Below are 19,512 nucleotides of genomic sequence, written 5' to 3' on the forward strand. Positions count from 1 at the left end.
AGATATTTTTTTATAAACGCAGGAATAAAATAAAAATATAGATTTTAAATACGTCCTAAGACATTCCCACAGGATCCTGAAATGAAATCATTATATAATTGAAAGGGATGGAGATATCTTAATTTTAGCAACTTTACCTGGTGACTCTGTACGATTCGCCGCTTCGAGAATGACGAGTAAAATTTAAATTTCCACAAGAAAGCTTGCTTTCTATAGAAAACAAACTATCGATTGTCAATCTAAACTTATCAGAAATATGCGTGTTGAATACACCTTCCAGTTACTATAACGCGAAAGATCTAGATTTTAAAGAGAAGAATTTTCATAAGGTAACAAGAATGAGCAACAATGCTCATCATTTATGTATTGACCTGAAATCTTTTTGCAAATAATAATATTTAATTTTAATATTATAAGTTCTTTTTTTAATATAATTCTAAATAATTGTATGAAATAATACATAATTGTATGCCTCTTTTTTATATAAATGACTATGTACCAATATTATTTACACTTGTAATTGCTATAAACATATTAATAACTTAATTAATTATTTAATATATTGATTAGTTATCTTTTTCATTGTAAAATGCAAAACTCAGAAGAGATTTCATCATTTCCGAAAGAAATTATCAGTATATAACAAACTTCTACATAGTTATAACTTAAGAAATTAAAAATTATTATCATAATTTGAACAACAAATCTTCTTAAGAATCAAATTTATTAAAAATAAAAATAAAACTAAAATATTAATAACAATAATTTGAAAAATAATAGTAATGTGTAGAAGTTCTTGAAAATTATATCCTATAGAGTTACTTATCTTAAATATATATTAATATACCTTATTAATATACCTTATATCAAAGATATAACTTTTTTAAATAAATTTTAATAATATACAAAAAAACTTACATCATTACTTTACTATCATTTATCCAAATGAAATTAGATTTCTGCATCTGTTACAAATTGAATTAATATCTTTTTGAGAAATATTTAGTCATATTGTGAAAAAATATGAGCAATTAGCATCTATATATCTATATTTTATTGATTAAAGGTGCATGTGAGTGTACAAATAACACACAAAAGTAGTGACAGATTTTTCCCTAATTTCTGTATTCGTTATTGTACAAATGCATATTTCTCTATACAGTTTTTACAAATTATAAATTTTTAAAAATTAAATAAACCAAAGTACCAGCAGATTTTTCGATATATTATTATGATTAAAAGGTATCAGGATTGGTTTATTTAAACGGTGCATTTTTAAATCAAAGAAATATTTTTTTTCTTTAGATTTTTGGACCGTTTCTAATCTCTGCCTAAAATTTCACGTCATTATCTTTCTTAGTTTATAAATAAGTTTGTTTTATCATAAAAAAATTTAGTGTTCAGTGATTGACAATTCGAAACATGGTTTAATCATCATAAACTGTTTAATCATATCTCGAATCTATGATTTCTTTGATGTGTTGCTCATCTGTTGAAGTGGAAAGTTTTCCGAAGCGATTGTCGTTTTCGACATGTTCTCTGCCTTCTTTGAACATTTTATACCATTTGAAAATCCTTGTTCTTGATTGCATTGCATTCATCATCGAAACATGTCCACTGTTTTTTTTCTGTATTTAAAATTTCGTTCCGAAGACAAAATTTTATGCAAATTCTTTATTCAACAAAATTCAACATATTAAAAATCGATGAAAATACTTTTTTTCAATCACAAAACAAGCATTTATTTGTAGACTAAGAAAAATAATGATGTTAAATTTTTGACAGAGATTAAAAACAGTCCAACTAATCTAAAAAAAAAAAATATTTCTTCGATATTTTCGAAATGCAGTTTAAGTGAGTCAATTTCGATATTTTCTAATTACAGTAGTATTAAAGGAAGAAGAATTAACTATTCAAAAAATTTACTTCAATTTCCTAAATGAATAACATTTTTATTAATAAAGCAGCGATTAATTTATTAAATTGAACTTTTCAACACTGATCGAATATATTACATAGTTATATTAAAAAAAAAAAAAAAAAACAATATAGATATATATAATATAATAGATATTGTTCCTGTTACAAAAATATTTATTTTAGATTTGCATAAATATCTTATATTGAAAACGAGATGTATCGCATAAGGAATTCAATAATCGAAAAATAATTGATTTATGAGCCATTCAGAAAAGTTCATCTAGTGGATGTAACTTGGGACACTGTAAAAGGCGTTACTTGATACAGAAAACACCTGTTGCACACCCTCACGGGCTTTATATGCCCAAAATGAGGCAGTGGAACGTTGTTGTTACTGCAACGACCACAGAACACTTTACCACAGTTTCGGCAATGATGTCTTCGTCGCACAACCGTAAATCCCGCCTGGCAAGCCATACATCTCGGCGCATCATTATCTGGCACCCAAGCAGGTGCTCTCTCAACACATTCTTCTCCCCTTTCTGTGACAGGAAAAACTATAGAAACAAAAAGATCAACATAATTAATCTTTTACATTTAATATAACTTTCTATGCAATTCATCAAGTAACAAATGTCTATATTCATTGAGAAAAACTTGATAAATTTTAAAATTTTTATTTATGCGAGAAATTTAATTTTATTCAAAAATTAACAAAAATATTTTAAATTCGATAAACTTATTAGATTCAAAACAAATAATTGAAACAGAAAAGCAGAAGTTGAACAGAATCTAACATAAATACTAAACATTTGTAATATATAAAAACAATATTTAAATTAAAAAGTACATCATTTCGATCTTAGATTAGGTTATTTTCGGTGTAAAATAATATTTGATTATAAAATTAAAATCGCAACGAGAAATACATTTGGTCGATTAAAATTAAAATAGCATCAAAATGTAACAAAGAAAATACATATAGATACAAAACCTTAAAACGGAAAAGTTATATAATTAAACTCGGGGAGTTTGGAATTTTTCTGTATTTAACTTATCGAATGCGACACTGAAATCCAAAAATGTCCTATCTTGATTATAAAATATCTCCATCTCCATCATACATATGTACAACGCATTTCATAGAGATCATTGTTGTTCATAATTAAACCAGATAAAAATGCGGCAAACAAAGCCGCATTATTGAACCAAAAAAAATATTATTGAACCAAAAAAAAATTATACCTAAAAAAAATTACAAATATTGAAATAATAAGCAAAAATTACTTATAAAAATGGAAAGACTAAGGTATTTGCGAGATAATAGCGCGACCACATATTTTAAAAAGTAATGTTAATGTTAATTGTCCTATTCTTTCTATTCTGGATGGAAATGATATAAGGAAGAAAAACGCAAGAAGAATAGGAATAAAAGTAGGAATCTAAGCGAAATAATTAAGAGATGGGAATACAAAAAGAGGAAAAGGATCTTAACATTAGATAAAGGATGGTAAATTCAGAATAGAAAATTAACTATCAAGCAAAATATCCATATCGTTCTACTTGTTCAGATAAACAACTGCTTATTTCTTTATGTGTATCATTTTAGAGATTCTTTTACAGGACGGTTCATTGTCCACAATTTTTATATTATCCCAATTAAATTCATAATTTATCTCTAATCGTTGATTAGAAAACAAGACAACTTCTTTTATGTCCATAAAATACTCATGATTCTAATTCTTAATTATATTTTTATTTAATCTATGTATGTATGACGAAGGTGAAGATTTTTTGTAATCAAGATAAAATCGAGCATTTTTGGAATTCAACATCACATTTCAATGAATTAAATAAAGAAAAGCTCTATTGAACAATTTAATTGTATGATTTTTTTCGTTTTGAGATTTCTGTTGTATCTATATATATATTTTTTTGTTATTATGTATAATTTGATGTTATTTTAATCAATTATATTTCTTGCAGCGATTTTAATTTTAAAAAAATCATATATTATTTTACTAAAGATTTTATATTGATCTAAGATCGAAACAATATCTGTATTTTTTAATATTATTATTTTTACATATTACAACTTAGCACTTGGATTCTATTCAGCTTACATGCCTCTCTATTTCAATTATTTGTTTAAAAAATTTTTAAATTACATTATGTTTTACATTAAAATTAAAATATAATTTTTTTTTTACATTTATCTCTAAAATAATGTCACATTTATTATTTTTGTATCTTACTACACTTTTATATTTTATTATATGAGATCATACTTAAAAAAAAAACTTTGAGTTAAAAATTTAATAAATTTTGTTATTAATATTTTCTGAAAAAATCAAATTTTGAAAATATTCGGATATTAACAAGGAGCAAACATATGTGTAATAAGACAACGAATAAAAAGGCCAACATATCCATACTTCGATCTTGTATCACAGCAGTTTCCTCCACATCTTCATATTCTGGTAATGTTTCTTGCCGCTCATAAATATTTTCTGTTTCCACCATATTTGTTGGTGTATTTACTATGGAAGCTAAATTCTGATTCTTTGATCCTTCGGTGTCCTCTGCTGCTTGACTACTATTCATAAGAAAAACGCATTTCAAAATATTCCGCAAATCCGATGCAAAATTGGTTTGCAATTGATCTGCCACGCCTGCTATGCAAACAAAAAGACGATGGACAAGATCTTCTGAGGATCTATAAATAAAAGAATAATAATATTTTATTTTATTTTGGAAAAAGTTGTACACATATTTTATGAAAAAAAGAAATATCAAGAGAATATTAAAAAAGGAAACATCAAAATAGAAGTATAAAAGGTGAAAAAAATGGTAATGTATAAATACAGAAAACATATACAAAAAAATTCAAAGAAATATATCAATTAAAAATATAATGCAAAAATAAGTAAAAAAATATAAAATGTAAATATATACATACACGCACAAAAACACATGCACACACGCATGTATTCTCTCTCTCTCTCTCTCTCTCTCTCTCTCTCTCTCTCTCTCTCTCTCTCTCTCTCTCTGTGTGTGCGTGTGCGTGCGTGCGTGCGTGCGTGCGTGCGTGCGTGCGTGCGTGCGTGCGTGCGTGCGTGCGTGCGTGCGTGCGTGCGTGCGTGCGTGCGTGCGTGCGTGCGTGCGTGCGTGCGTGCGTGCGTGCGTGCGTGCGTGCGTGCGTGCGTGCGTGCGTGCGTGCGTGCGTGCGTGCGTGCGTGCGTGCGTGCGTGCGTGCGTGAGTGCGTGCGTGCATGCATATTTAACAAACATATGTCTTTAAAATATGTTAATAAATTAATTTAAAACATAACTACATTAATCATAAAAGAGCTTCAACCATGGGCAAATTTTTATGACAAAAAACTCCAAAAGTGATTAAAAAATGAGATTAACATTTTTTTTATATTTTAAACTAATTATAATTAGCTTATATTACATTATTAAATTCATAATTTAATATTATACATAATATAATTTTATACAAATGTAATTTTATAAATAAACATACATATTTATAATAATATAATATAGCATTGCATTACTTTCAAAATTACATCTTTTTTCTATAGTTATAATTGACATATAATCCAACATGTAAATGATAACAATAAAAACGTAATTTTAAATAAAATGTTCAAATTATCAAGTTATAAACATTGTATAAGAAACATAAACATAATTAAATTACAAAATTAATATTATATTATAAACTGATTAAAATTTTAAGTATAGACATAAGAAAGACACTCGTATCCTGCATCGAATGGAAAATATCTGTTTCATTTAAAAAAAATCATCATGAGGTAATCTTTTTTTTAATTGGCATAACAAAAGTCGTACACGCAGAAAATCATGATGATTTTATCGGCTATTTATACTTCTTCTAATGCAGTCTATAATAATTAATCAATTGACTTTTAACAGGAAGCGAGTAGTTAATAATTAGGAAAATGTTAAATCGACGTTTATAAAATTATATAAATAAATAGCTAAATTTTTTATTTTATAAATATAAAAAATATTATGTTTTTTTGTTAAATATCTTGAAAATAGATCTACTATTACTGATAATATCTGATGTGATAATATCTTATAAATGCAAAAACATATACAATAGTGCAAATAAAATAGCAATATATTCTCTTACCGAAATTTAGCTCTGATCTGATTTCTGTTTGCAATTTCAGCAGCTTGCATAGCCAATGCGATTTCCTCATCGTCTTGACAATCGCTATGAAACTCGCTGGTCTCTGAACTTGAATCACAACAACTTGAACAACTAGAATTCGACGTTATATCGGATTTATAATTTAGAGATTGACGGGAATTAAAATACGATATGCCGGATACTGTCGATGCATTCACTAATCTCATCGCTCGTACAGATTTATGTGTATTATTGTCTTTCAAATTTTGATATTCATGATAAACTACATTTTGCGGCATAGTTGCGACTTCAGTCACCAAACCACTCTTATCTGTTCTCGGACCCAATCCGTCATTCATTAGATTACTTCTATTTCCAGATTTTTTTTTACTATGTTCTAAACGCACATATTTATCTCGATCATATCTTTTCTTCTTCTCGACATCTCTTTTTTTCATTCTGGCGATCTGCTCAAACTTGGATCTTCTGTGATCCAGTAATTTTTTGCTTTGCGATGAATGTCGACAAGAATTTATGCAATGTGTATCAAGATTGCAACAACATTGTTGAAAGTGATGAAGTCGTGGACTTATGTGAGGACTGCGACTACTGAAATTCGGCATTTGTCTAATACTTTGGCCAAGATGTAAGCTAGCGCCAAAGCCAGTTAATCGAGTATTTAAACATCGATCTATGGAATTCGATCTGGAACTCTCGGTACTTGTAGTCGACCGCATAACATGCAATCTTTTCTCTATCGATTTATCGTGAGCTTTGTGCGTGTTTCGACTCAGTTTGTGTTGATATCGCCGTCGTTGCTTCTCATTTCTTATTTTTTTCATCATGGTTTTATTCTGTGTGTATTTTCCAATCTTATTATCCATTTTTTCGATACTTCGAGAAGTAGATGGGCAATTCTCACATTTCAAGTCACTCCAAAACTCATTCTTGGAACTCGATGCGTCTATATTTAAATTTAGATTTTCCCAATTTTCAGAGTAATTTATTTGAAAGGAGGATTGATTAGAATCACAGAGAGTCAATTGACCGTTACCATATGCAATGCCGATGAATTCTTCATTAGTCCCATCAAAGTTCGACGAAATTTGTACAATGTTTTTTCCAACAGATTCTCTGTCTCCGTTTGAGTATAAATCAGATACTTCGATGGAATGATCCAAAATAGACAACTTGCTATTCTTTGTACCGCAAACACATGAATTCGCTGAAATGGCAGTATCTTTTCTCTTCGGTGAGTTTATATTAGAGCAAGAGTAGCTAGTGTTTTCTTGTGTATCTTCTTCATCCGATACGCTGCATCCCTCTTGAATCTCATTAGCAAAAGTTTTTTTTTCTTCTGGACTTTTATCATACAAACTGGTATTTTCGGACGATATTACTGTACATATACCAGAATCCGTTTGTTCTGACATCTCATTCTGGCATTCACTAGAGTCTAGTAAAAGATTTGAAAGTGTTTTATTTGCTTCCGAAATAAGTTTCTTGGAGTCTAAATCGGGTAAAGTATTTTCCGATATGTGCGCAATGTCATCATCAACAGTATTTTCGCGAACAATTTGATTAAGTAAATACTGAGTCTGTAAAATCTCTATGTTTTCAGAGCATTCCTCAAATATTAGACTTAAATCAGGAATGAAGCTTTCCTCATTCCATATGTCTTCAGTATTTAAAACACTGGTCCCCGCTACGACATCTAATGTTGTAACGTTCTGTATCATCAAGTCAGAACTCTCGCTGGTGTTGTTCCCGTCATTAGAATCACAGTCGTGAAGAAACTGTCTAATGTCACATGAAGCATTATATAACTTTTGTTCACATTGTATACATTCAATACTTTCCCCATCATTTTGTTGCATTTTTTCACTGTTGTCATGTATTACGTTACTATCATATCCGTCCGAGATTATATTTAAATCTTCGCTTTCAATTCCCACATTGTTTCCCTTCTTTTTACATCCATCTTTGTCTTCATTTTTAATCGGTAACTGATCATTTCTATTACCTTCGTCCAACAACTGAATTGCGTCATTCGCTACTTCATCCATGTTATTACCCGTATTTCTTGTCACAGTATAAAAATCAATAATAAATTCTTTGCAATTTGGATAACCAGTATAAAAATTATGAACATATTCTTCCAAATCCGGTATGTCCTGACATACTGACTTCGTTGACTGCGTGATTGAACCTGATGGTTCTTCGTTTGAACATAATAATTTTTCTAACATATATAACTCATAGTTATTCAATGTCCACAACAGCTCTCTTATCTTGAGAAGAAGAGTCTGAAAATTAAATGTTTCAGTCAGGTGAAAAGAAACTGATATTTAGCTATTGATATTTAGCTAAAGATAAATCATTATATTATATGTAAATAAAAAAAGCTATAAATCTCTCTTTCTGTATATGCTTAAAATATTATTCATAGCATACGAAGCTTTTAAACAAAATATTTTGTTAGACTATAATTAATAATAATTAATTTCTTACTCTAAATGGTCTAAACATCTCGCTTATAGTATCAGGAGAATTGAGACACAATGGTCCTCCAGACGGTGCCAGAAGTCCCGAAACAATAGCCAAACGAGGAATAGTGAACATTAAAGCCGGTTCATAATTATCTACATCTGCCTGGTTCAACAGTCCACGTTCAAGCGCTCGCTGTAAAGTCTCAGAAAATAATACACACACAAGCTCCTGTTGCTCGTATTCCTTTGTCGATTTTACTGGTACCATAGCGCCAACATAGCATAATTCAAAATCGGCGAACAATCGATCGAAGATCTTCAATGATTCGATAAGCTTTTCCAAAGATGGATCGAGAGGGTTTTGCGCCTGAAAAATAAACGCTATTATATATCTTTATTCGCAAATCATAAATTTCATACGATACCCAAAAAAATTAAATAAGATCAAGTTTCATTTTAAAAAATTATCAGAGTATAGAAAATCTTTTTCTCTTATTTATCTATTGTATTACAGAGCTCCAAAATATAAATATTAAAATTATAAGAAGTCATATTCTGAATTAACAAAATTTTACCGATACATTTAATACCTTTAAATTCATATGACCTTTGAGGGCGTGCTCTCTCAGCAAATTTCTAACAATCTCCAGCGATTTAGTAAGAGCTTTTGCTAACGGCCTCATGGCCGAACTCTCGGCTTCTCGATTCATAATCGAAGAACCAGCTGCCAAACATTCTGCGCCGAACCAAAGTTGTCCAGCCAGATTTTCCTGCATCACGTCATCAGGAAATTTCACTCTAAAATCCCGATTGGCTCGATTTTCGGGGATCAGGTCATCCATTATTTGATTGCAAATTGTCAACACTTTATCCTGACAGTGCCGTAATTGATTCACCAATGTCGTGCATCTCTCTGGTTCTTGTCGGCCATCGAAGGAGTCCAATTCGCAGGCGACTGCATTCAGAGATTCGTCGGCGTAAAAGAATTGAGCCAATAAACTTGTATCATCTCTCTGTAATAGTAAAATAAAGAAAATTAATTCTAAAAAATACGTATTTTGATGTTTATATGCCTCTGTAATAGCAAAATAAAAAAAATTATTTTAAAAAATTATTTCACTTTCTCATCGATGTCTAGACAATTATATCAACATTTAATATACAAAATACATATACATATACATACAAGATTAAGGAAAACTTAAAAAATATGAATCATGATTTCTTCTTTCTTGAAAAATAATGAATAATTTCTTGTGTCTATAATATATATAAACTGACAATATACAATCGTATATCTGATGATCAGCAATGAAATGTTTACGTTCATAATAAAAAGGTGATCCATGTCATAATTAACACATTGGCTTCGGAGTCAATTTCGATGTTCTTTCCGTTCGGCCGGCGCAGAGAGTCGAGCGCGAGCTGGGTCATATGAAGCATAAACAAAAGATACGCTCGATGCGACTATTCTGTTCCAATCTTTTTCTAAATCTTTTTCTAAAATTCGGTCAATACATTAACATAGGAAATAACAAAATACAAAAATAAATAAATGTAACATAAATTTACGTCGTAACGTTTTGCGTTACGCATGAAAAAAAAAAAAACCAAATTTATATTTAGACTGCTTTAATAAACTACATTGAAAAAGTGTAAAAATGTCGTTTTTATATTTTATGAATCACTAATTTGATAAATTTGATAGTGTCGATCCATAGCCATGAATTGACACTTAGACGAAAAATGCAATGTTAGGCCCTAGGATCGACGCCGACCAAACGGAAAGATTAGTGTCGGTCCCGTCGGAGCCAACGGTTAAAGAGTGCGGTGATAAAACTTATTGTATTATTTTTGCTGAATAAGTTTATACTAACGTTAAGCATATAAAATATGTAAAATAAAAAGTGAAGTCGATTTAATCCTTTGTGAAAATATTTGTTAAAATATTTGAAAATATAAATGTTAAAATATTTGTTAGAAATTGCGAGTTTCACAATTTCTAACAAATATTTTAACATTTAATCATTGGTAGATATAGAAGCAATATGAATTGTCAATATTATTATGTGCCAATAAATATAGTATTTTAAAACAATGACAAATTTACACTTTATAGCTAACGTAGGTGGAACATTGAATCATATCGCTAATATTATCTATATATTTTAACAAAGTTATAATTTAAAATTCATTTTGCGAAAAATTTGCTTTATTTCTGACTACGACAAAATCTAACGCAAAAAAGATTATCAAAGTTTCAATTAATATTGATTGCATTGTTGCTCAGAATATTTATGTAACGATTTAGCAAAGCAACATATGAATGATTTATCTAAAAGAACATATTTAATAGTAAGATAAATCGGTCGCGCATGATCGCAACTCATTATTTACAGATTATTGATCGTGCAAAGTTCAAATATGGATTTATTCTTGTCTTATCGATGAAGATAAGAATTTTATAGAAAATATGTTTACAATAATGAGAAAACATATTTAATACAGCCTATATAATAGTGATCAATTTTTTTCCTGACAATTCATATTACTTTTTTTCCTTAATTAAATTTTAAAATCAGAATTACAAAAGCTTGAAAAATAATCTCATTCAAAAGAGCAAAAAAGAGGAAGCAATCATTATTCAATAATATGCTAATAAGAACATGTTTTAGATATATACTTATGACGACAACTTTTATAATCATATAGATATACTTGTTATTGAATCATGTATTAAAAATGACTCAGAAGTTATTCTTATGTACGCAGCATGAAATAAATAAATCAATTAATCGTATCAACATCGAACTAGAACAATGTCACATTGCAAGCAAAAGGAGAAGCTAATTTTATATATTCAACAAGAAGAAATATTTTTTTTCACTTTGAAAACTGCACGATTACATTAATCATTCCAATTTCAAAATATTAAATTGAAACAACAAATTGTTACAAATCTCTTTCAAAAATTTTGCATTTAGAAAATGTATTACGAATATTTTGTCTTCTTGAAATGAAATTTTTTCACAATAATTGTAGTTAAATACAAGCAAAAATTTATTCTGTCAACAATGAAAACGAGAGAATTCAACGAACAAACTCATATATAAAATATTTTCAAGTTTTATAATTCTACAGGAACATTGTAGAATAAAAAGAGTAATGAAACAACAATTTGCTACTTTAATAATTTCATAGAAACAAAAGATAAGGTCCAAATTAGTAATTACAATTTTTTAAAGCTTGCACTCAAAATTCTGATACATTTAACTTTACGAACTCTGTTTATAAATTTTCATTTCTGACATTTTAAATATAAAGCACATACTACATAACCACAAATTTGGAACAATAGCGAAATTAAAATTTGAGGTAACATAAGCGTTATTAAAAAGGATTATTAAATAACATCTAACTATTCATAATGCCAACTAATTTTGCGACGTACTTGCGAACAATATTATTTATTTTATGCATTTTTAAAACAATTTTAAAATTGTTTCAGGCAATTTAAAATTGATTTTATATCATCTCTAATAGTTTTTATTCAAAAATCTCTAAAAGTTTTTATTAAAAAATTGTGTTTTAGAGAATTAGCTATAATTAAATTTTCAACTATAGTCGCCATGCACCGATAAAAAAGGGAGAGGATCAATTCGGAGAAACTGTTCCACTCAAGGATACTTGTTCTTTCAGAATATTATCTTTCAATATAAATAAAGAATGGCATGTGAACAACGAAATTATTATCCGCAAGCGTAATGATTAAATTTCAGTATATAAAAAATGAATACAATTTTGCATTATGCGAATCAAGAAAGAATGCTTAAAATTATGACATTCATCAAGTTGTAAAAGAATGCAATATTCGGCACACTGATAAGTTTTATTATCTAACGAATACATTTCGCATTTGCGTTCGTTTTGTATTCTAGCAAACACGAAATTATATAATATAAATGTTACATATAATATGTCAGTTATAATTTCTCAACAATGTAACTGTTATATGACGTGTGTATATATAACAATTATGTTGAATGGAAAATTACAATTAACATTTATATTATATGTAACTTAATGTTTGCTGGGTATAGATAATGGGTACTTTCCATTTAATGACAAGTCAATACAAATATCGTTCTATCTTTCTTGGCATTCAATTATTAACAAGAACAAAATGATACTTATGTCGACTTGTGTCATCACTAAATAGAAAGCACTCAATATCATCGAATGCGTAAAACTGCTAGGCACTGTTGTGATTTATTGTTGATTTTATTTTTTATCATCACGTTATATCGGATCCATATATCTTTATTTTGTTTCGCACATTACTTTCTCTTTATGTTTGATAATATATGATCTTCCTTCCAAACGAGAGTAACTATATCGTGTCTCGAATATTATCTCTATTACTAAATGCCACGAAGTACAAAAGTACTTTATACTTTACGAGACTCTAATAAGGATTCAATTTTCGATTCGAACGCTATGTGTTGTTTTATCCTTGAATGTATCACACGGTCCTCATTTCTCCAACTATTAACAGTTATTTTAAATATATTTCTATCCCGAAAAATTCTCGCACTCTAGATATGTTTTCTAAAAAAATTTCTCACGAGACATTTATATATTTTTGTTCATTTTGAGATTTTTGTAATATTTTTGTTGCATACACTATAATATAAAATACTACATAAAATATTTATTTTAATGCTGTGCGACTTAATGTCCATATGCCATTAACATTCGTTACTTTTTGTTGTCAAGACACATGTTAAATTGTGATGAAACTCAAATAACACAGAATAACATAGAAGAGTATTTTACATGTCAATTATTAAAAGTCGATAATTTTACAATAATGTGTAATGCTTATCATACATCACAGATCACGTTATAAAAGACATATGTCTTTATTATGTTTCAAAATACAACATTAATTTACACAATAAATCGATTTACACAACATTGATTTCTCTGTCTTTCATATTTCTGTAGGAACCTAGCATTTCCACAATGAAAAAAAATTCATATTTATCAAAAGAATCTATCTATGGAAATTCTATTTTTCATATTTATAAAAAAACATATTTTACAAAATCATGATATAGGATAAAATATCATATTATTAACATATTAACAATGTAATTATAATTAATTCAATATATATATATACATGTATAGCTAATAATATTTTAATTTCTTAAAATATTTTTTTCTAGTCCCTTTTATACAAACTTCAAAAACAAAATGTAAGAATTTAAATAAAGTTAATTTATCTTTTGATTAATATAATATCACTTAATTACATGATATTAATAATTTCTAAATAATATTATTGTTTCTAACCATATTATTAGTCATTTTATATATAAAATTATTATATGAAAGAATGTAAATACAAATCATCATAAATTATCATAAAATTATTTCAGATCTAATTTTTAGGACAGTAAAAAATTAAATAATTTCAATTTATTAACTAATAAATATTTCGAACTCTTCCAATTTATTTATATCAATTTCAATCATATTAGAATAATATGTTTCTCAAAAAACTTAAAATAGAGAGAGATGACAACTTTATTAACTAAAGTTTATTGATTTTTTTCTTGATTTTCGTGATGACATAAAAATAATGATCAATTTTTTTCTGATTAACTAAGATCTTATCATCTTACCTTATCGTCTGCAGACACTGAAAAGTTTATAAACAAATTAGAATTTTGTATAATTTAAATTTTTTGATGACATGTTAATTTAATCATTCGTTTCTATAAGATGATGAAAGTTAAAATTAATTTTTTTATTAATAAAAATTGATTTTTTACGAACTTTTTATATTATTCCGCTATTAATGCCTGAATAAACATAATAAAATACAAATAAATATTACTCATAAATAAAAAATCATTTATAATAATAATGTAACTTTAAGAAAATAAAGTCTAGACGAGAATAAAAATAATGACTTACAATTATGTAATTTTTTACATAATATTCATTCTCTCTTATCTTATGGTCACTATATTTATTCATCCATTTAAAAAAATGTTGCAATATGAAAAATGAAAAATAATAATACGTTATTATATGCATTTTTTTAGAGAATGATATAGACAATGATTCTATAGAGAAGATAAAAATTATTATTATTTATTATAATTATTATATTTATTGTAATTGTAATTTGTTATAAAGGACCACGAAATTATATATGGTATACTCAAAATATATTTCTTATATATTTCTTATTATATTATTTGCTGTTGTTAACACATTAAAGTTAAATTATAATAAATTATCTATTATCATTAAAAACTTCTAATAAGTTTGTGTATCGAATCATTATCTGTTATTAGCTTGGAAATATTAGTAAATCGTTATCTTATCTCTCTTTTCTCTTACTTCGAATCAGCCAAAAAATGATAAAACTTCATTCTATAACTTTGCGAAAAATAATCATAGAATATAATATTTTAACAAGTAAGTTTTAAAGCTGGAATTCTTAGTTTTTAAATGCTGATTTTTTTTGCAGACTATTTAGGTGACATCACTTACAAATCGCAAAAAAAATCAATTTCAAAATCATGCATATCAAAGAAAAAATTTTCCAAAAAGGCGTTATAATAATAATTTATCAGATGTTCTATTAAAATTTAAATAAAATAAAATTTCTATATAAACATTTAAATTTTGATTAACAATAATATGGACATTTGATTAGTAATATGATTTTTTTATTACTATTAATTTAAAACGCTCAATGCAGAGCATTCTATTTTTTACAGCAATCACAATACCATACATTGATTCCATGGTTTATTTTTTTCCCATATTAATAATTGATTCTCCTTAATTGATCCTTTTTTTAATTAGTAATTGACTCATAACACAGCTTGCATAGGTATGTTAACAAATTATTATGCAAAAACATAATTCCATATCATCAAAGGATATGGTTCCCAATTTAGCACAGTCACTAATTTAATTCGCATAATTAGATTGATAACATAGCACAAAAATTAATGAGAATTAATGAAAATAAACAAGAAATAAAAAATCTTGTGTAGAATATTTTATAGTTTCGCAATAAAATATATTCTATGTGTGTATTGGAACTAAATATGCGATCTAATGTGCGGATAAAAAAATGGAGGAAAAACTAATATATGTTTGTATCACAATTAATATACAAAATTATACAAAATTATGCACAATGTTATTTCACGAAATTGTTTATTTTAATTTAATCAATTATATAATTAAACTTATGGCATCACTGCGGTAATATATAGCTTGTCTGAATTTATACTGCAGAAATAAGATATTTGAAAACTCAATATTTCCGGATCTAGATTGAATAAACTTGTGAAAGTATATGTTGATTTTCACTAAGAAAACCATAGAATATTTAAATGCTTTCCAATATCTCTGACATTCGCTCTCGTAAATTTTGTGAGGATTACTTACAATATGCATACACACAATATTCGGCATGTATACGCAACATATATATATATATATATATATATATATATGTTATATATATATATATATATATATATATATATATATACACGGTATGTAGATATATGTGTCGTACTGTGCGAACTTTTCACAAAACAGGTGGCAACAATGCTGGAGAAGACCATAAGCGATAGGAACGAGAGAAAGGAGGGAAAAGAGCACACGCGTCCGATCAAAACAGTGAGGTAAAAGGCCATTGCACGTGAAAAAATTTTAGTAATAATCGTAAGCGATGGGACGGTTGTAAGCGAATTGACTACAATCGATTATTTTTAGACTGTAAGAAGAATAATTGATTCTGGTTGGTCAATTTGTTTACGATCTTACGAATATGACTAAAATTCTTTCATATGCAATGGCCTTAAGAGACGAAAGGAAAAAGATAAAATCAATTCAATAGTAGTACACATGTAAACATGTACTTGTGAGACATAATACAAATTTATAAGAAATAAATTAAAATTAATTCAAAATAATATGCTGAGAAAAATATAAAGTAACAAAAATATATAAAAAAACAAGAAAGGAAGAAAGAGAAATAGAGAAACACAAAATAGAAAAAGCAAAGACAAATACGAGCATAACATAAGGATAAGAAATATATACATGAGTGACGAAAAAATATAACAAAGAATGAAGTAGATCGCAAGCAGTAGTCTAATGTAACAAAGTACGCGATGTATTCACCTTAGGCCTGTAAAACCATTTTCTGATGGACTCCATCATATCGTAACACAGCTGACGTCATCGGAGTATTCTAACGGAAATTCGTCACTGCGCTTGTCGCGATCAAGTCACAAACGATGTCAATGTCGACATGTTTACTCCGGATTTCTAGTCTGGAGATTTGATCAATGTATCGGCGATGTCGAACGATACGGGTAATAATGATGATACTAACTATGACAATGATGACAACAATGATAATAATAATGATAGTAACATCCACACGTTCGTACGAGTATCGATGATACTGTGATAGTGACAACAACAGTTATGACAATGTAATGATAATGATGATGCGATAATGACAATGACGGCGACGACGGCGACGACGGCGACGACGGCGACGACGGCGACGACGATGATGACAATGATGACAATGATGACAACGATGACAACGACAACGACGACAACGACGACAACAACAACAACGACGACAACGACGACGACGACGACGACGACGACGACGACGACGACGACGACGACGACGATGAGGACGACGACGACTTCCGCGCAACGACCAGCCTATTCACTCTTTATTCACTCGCGTGTCGATTTAAACGCGCGTTCGTAAAACTAAAGAGATAAGATAAGCTTGAAATACAGTCTGTAAAAAGACGTAACTGTCTAATCCATATTCATCGATGCAATCGCTGTACTCACCTAGCGGTCCAATCTATAAACTATATAACTGGCGGTAGATACGAAATTACAAGAATTTGTCTTTAATTTTGTAAATACAAGTATAATAATTATCAGAAAAATTTAATATAATTATTATATTTGTGTTTACAAAATTAAGGACAAGTCTTGTAATTCATATCCTAACAAAATTACCTTTTAAAAAAGGTAAAAAATAACGCCAAGTTCACACGCCTCTTTTCTTGTTTATGTAAAAGAAAGAAAGAATTTTATATAAAAATTTCTATAAAAGTCTTTTTAATAATAAATTTCATATTGATACAAAAGATGTGATATGAAAAATTAGTGTCAAATTCTAATTTAATAAAATAAAAAGAACTTTACAGTGAAATATATTTGATAACTATAAGTTGATATCAGTTTTCTATAAAAAATCAATGCAATTGACTACCTCTGTTTATTGGCTACCTCTAGTTAATCGATAAGTTTTACATTTTTGGTTTTGCTATATTTCCACTTTAATATGGAATCGTGCGATGCATTGAAAAAGAAAGTAAAACGAGCTTCTCAGAAGCTTGGTTTACTGATGAGCGATTTAAATTTTGGATACGAAAATTACCTTTTGATGATAATCTTTTTCATTGTATCGTATGCGTTAAAAATTTTTCGTGTGGTCCAATATCGAATATTATAAGACATGCAGAATCTGCGCATAAAAGAAATATTGATAAAGATGTATCATCATGTGATAATGATAACGTAACTTTTGAACAAAAATCATTACATCCGAATGTATTTAAGTAACAATGGTTAGAGATCGAACAATTTAAGCTATGGCTACGCGAAGTGCAATGTGATGTAAATTCATTTGCATCATGTACGATTTGCAAAAAAACTATTGCTGGCGGTTTATCGCAAATCTACCATCACGCCGAATCTAAAATACATAAGAATAATTGCGAAAAATTTGATAAAATAACAAGCAAATTGAATGAAGATTGTAACATAGAAATTAGCGAACTGTTTTCGTCCTTTGAGGAGTGGAAAAAATTCGCGGAGATTCAATATGCTGCTTTAATCGCTGAAAAAAATATTTCACACGAAAATGCAAAAATAATATTCGATTTTTTTAAAGACGTAGGCAAAAATCCTAACGTTTTGACAAGTTTTGACTATGAGTGGACAAAAATGTACAAATATAATTATGAATGTTTTATATCCAGTTGAGACGGTTCATGTGATAGAAAATATTCAAAATACAAAATTTTCTATTTTTATAGATGAATCAATCAGATATTTCTAGTGAAAAATGGATGACATTTCACGTTTGATACATTCATATTGAAACATTAGAAGTTCATTCGCAACTAGTAAAATTAATTGATATCGATGCAACAGATTGCAGCGCGGAAAAATTATTTAATGCATTTAAATATGAAATGTGGAAACTACAAATACTTTTTTCAAATATTGTTGCCTTATCATGCGTCCGTTATGGTCGGAAAACATTTATCTTTCAAGAAAAAATTGAAAGAGATGTGCAATAATGTATTGACATTATCATGTCCATGCCATTCTGCTTCATTAGCTTCGCATGCCGCGTGTGCTAAGATACCTCAAGCTTGTGAGGAATTCTTGAAAAGAATTACAAGCTATATAACTTGTAGTCTCAAGCGATGGTCTATTTTCATCGAATTAAGTGAATGTTTTGAAGAAAGGACTCACAAAATTGTAAAGTTATGTAATACACAATAGCTTTCTCACCACGCGTGTATCGACAGACTTCTTCAATCTTGGAATACGATACAACATTTTTTGAATGAAATGATCGTGAGCGAGAAAGGTACATCTGCAGAAAATTTGTTACGTGTCATGCAGAATGTAGATACAAAAGCATATTCTTAAAATATACATTACATTTTTTAAATGTATTTAATGCATTTTTCCAAGCTGAGGAAACGAGGATACATCTGTTACAGTCAAAATCAATTGATTTTTTAAAAGAAATTTGTATAAATTTTATAAAACCAG

General features: G+C 28.3%; 1 protein-coding gene across 1 annotated transcript; it reads right to left on the minus strand.

Annotated features, from left to right (window-relative positions):
• Positions 1–1,031: 1,031 nt before the first annotated feature.
• On the minus strand, positions 1,032–17,440 carry LOC105434335 (lateral signaling target protein 2 homolog). Its single transcript, XM_011650066.3, has 6 exons — positions 16,804–17,440; positions 9,168–9,590; positions 8,600–8,944; positions 6,089–8,394; positions 4,356–4,636; positions 1,032–2,477 (listed from the first exon to the last, which is right to left on the minus strand). The coding sequence occupies exons 1-6, from the start codon at positions 16,840–16,842 to the stop codon at positions 2,197–2,199; spliced, it is 3,675 nt and encodes a 1,224-aa protein (XP_011648368.2). The 5' UTR covers positions 16,843–17,440; the 3' UTR covers positions 1,032–2,196.
• Between the last annotated feature and the right edge of the window lie 2,072 nt (positions 17,441–19,512).

This window comes from Pogonomyrmex barbatus, unplaced genomic scaffold (genome assembly GCF_055798465.1).
Source record: "Pogonomyrmex barbatus isolate J1 unplaced genomic scaffold, ASM5579846v1 scaffold2, whole genome shotgun sequence".
In the NCBI taxonomy this organism is placed as follows: Eukaryota; Metazoa; Arthropoda; class Insecta; order Hymenoptera; family Formicidae; genus Pogonomyrmex; species Pogonomyrmex barbatus.

What these genes read in the sequence shown, in the direction of transcription:
- LOC105434335 (XM_011650066.3), bottom strand. Translation starts at nt 16,842, where the DNA reads ATGATGGAGTCCATCAGAAAATGGTTTTACAGGCCTAAG. An exon ending in AATGGTTTTACAGGCCTAAG is followed by an intron (nt 9,591 to 16,803) that starts GTGAATACATCG and finishes TTACTATTACAG; the next exon opens with AGAGATGATACAAGTTTATT. An exon ending in AAGGTCATATGAATTTAAAG is followed by an intron (nt 8,945 to 9,167) that starts GTATTAAATGTA and finishes TTTATTTTTCAG; the next exon opens with GCGCAAAACCCTCTCGATCC.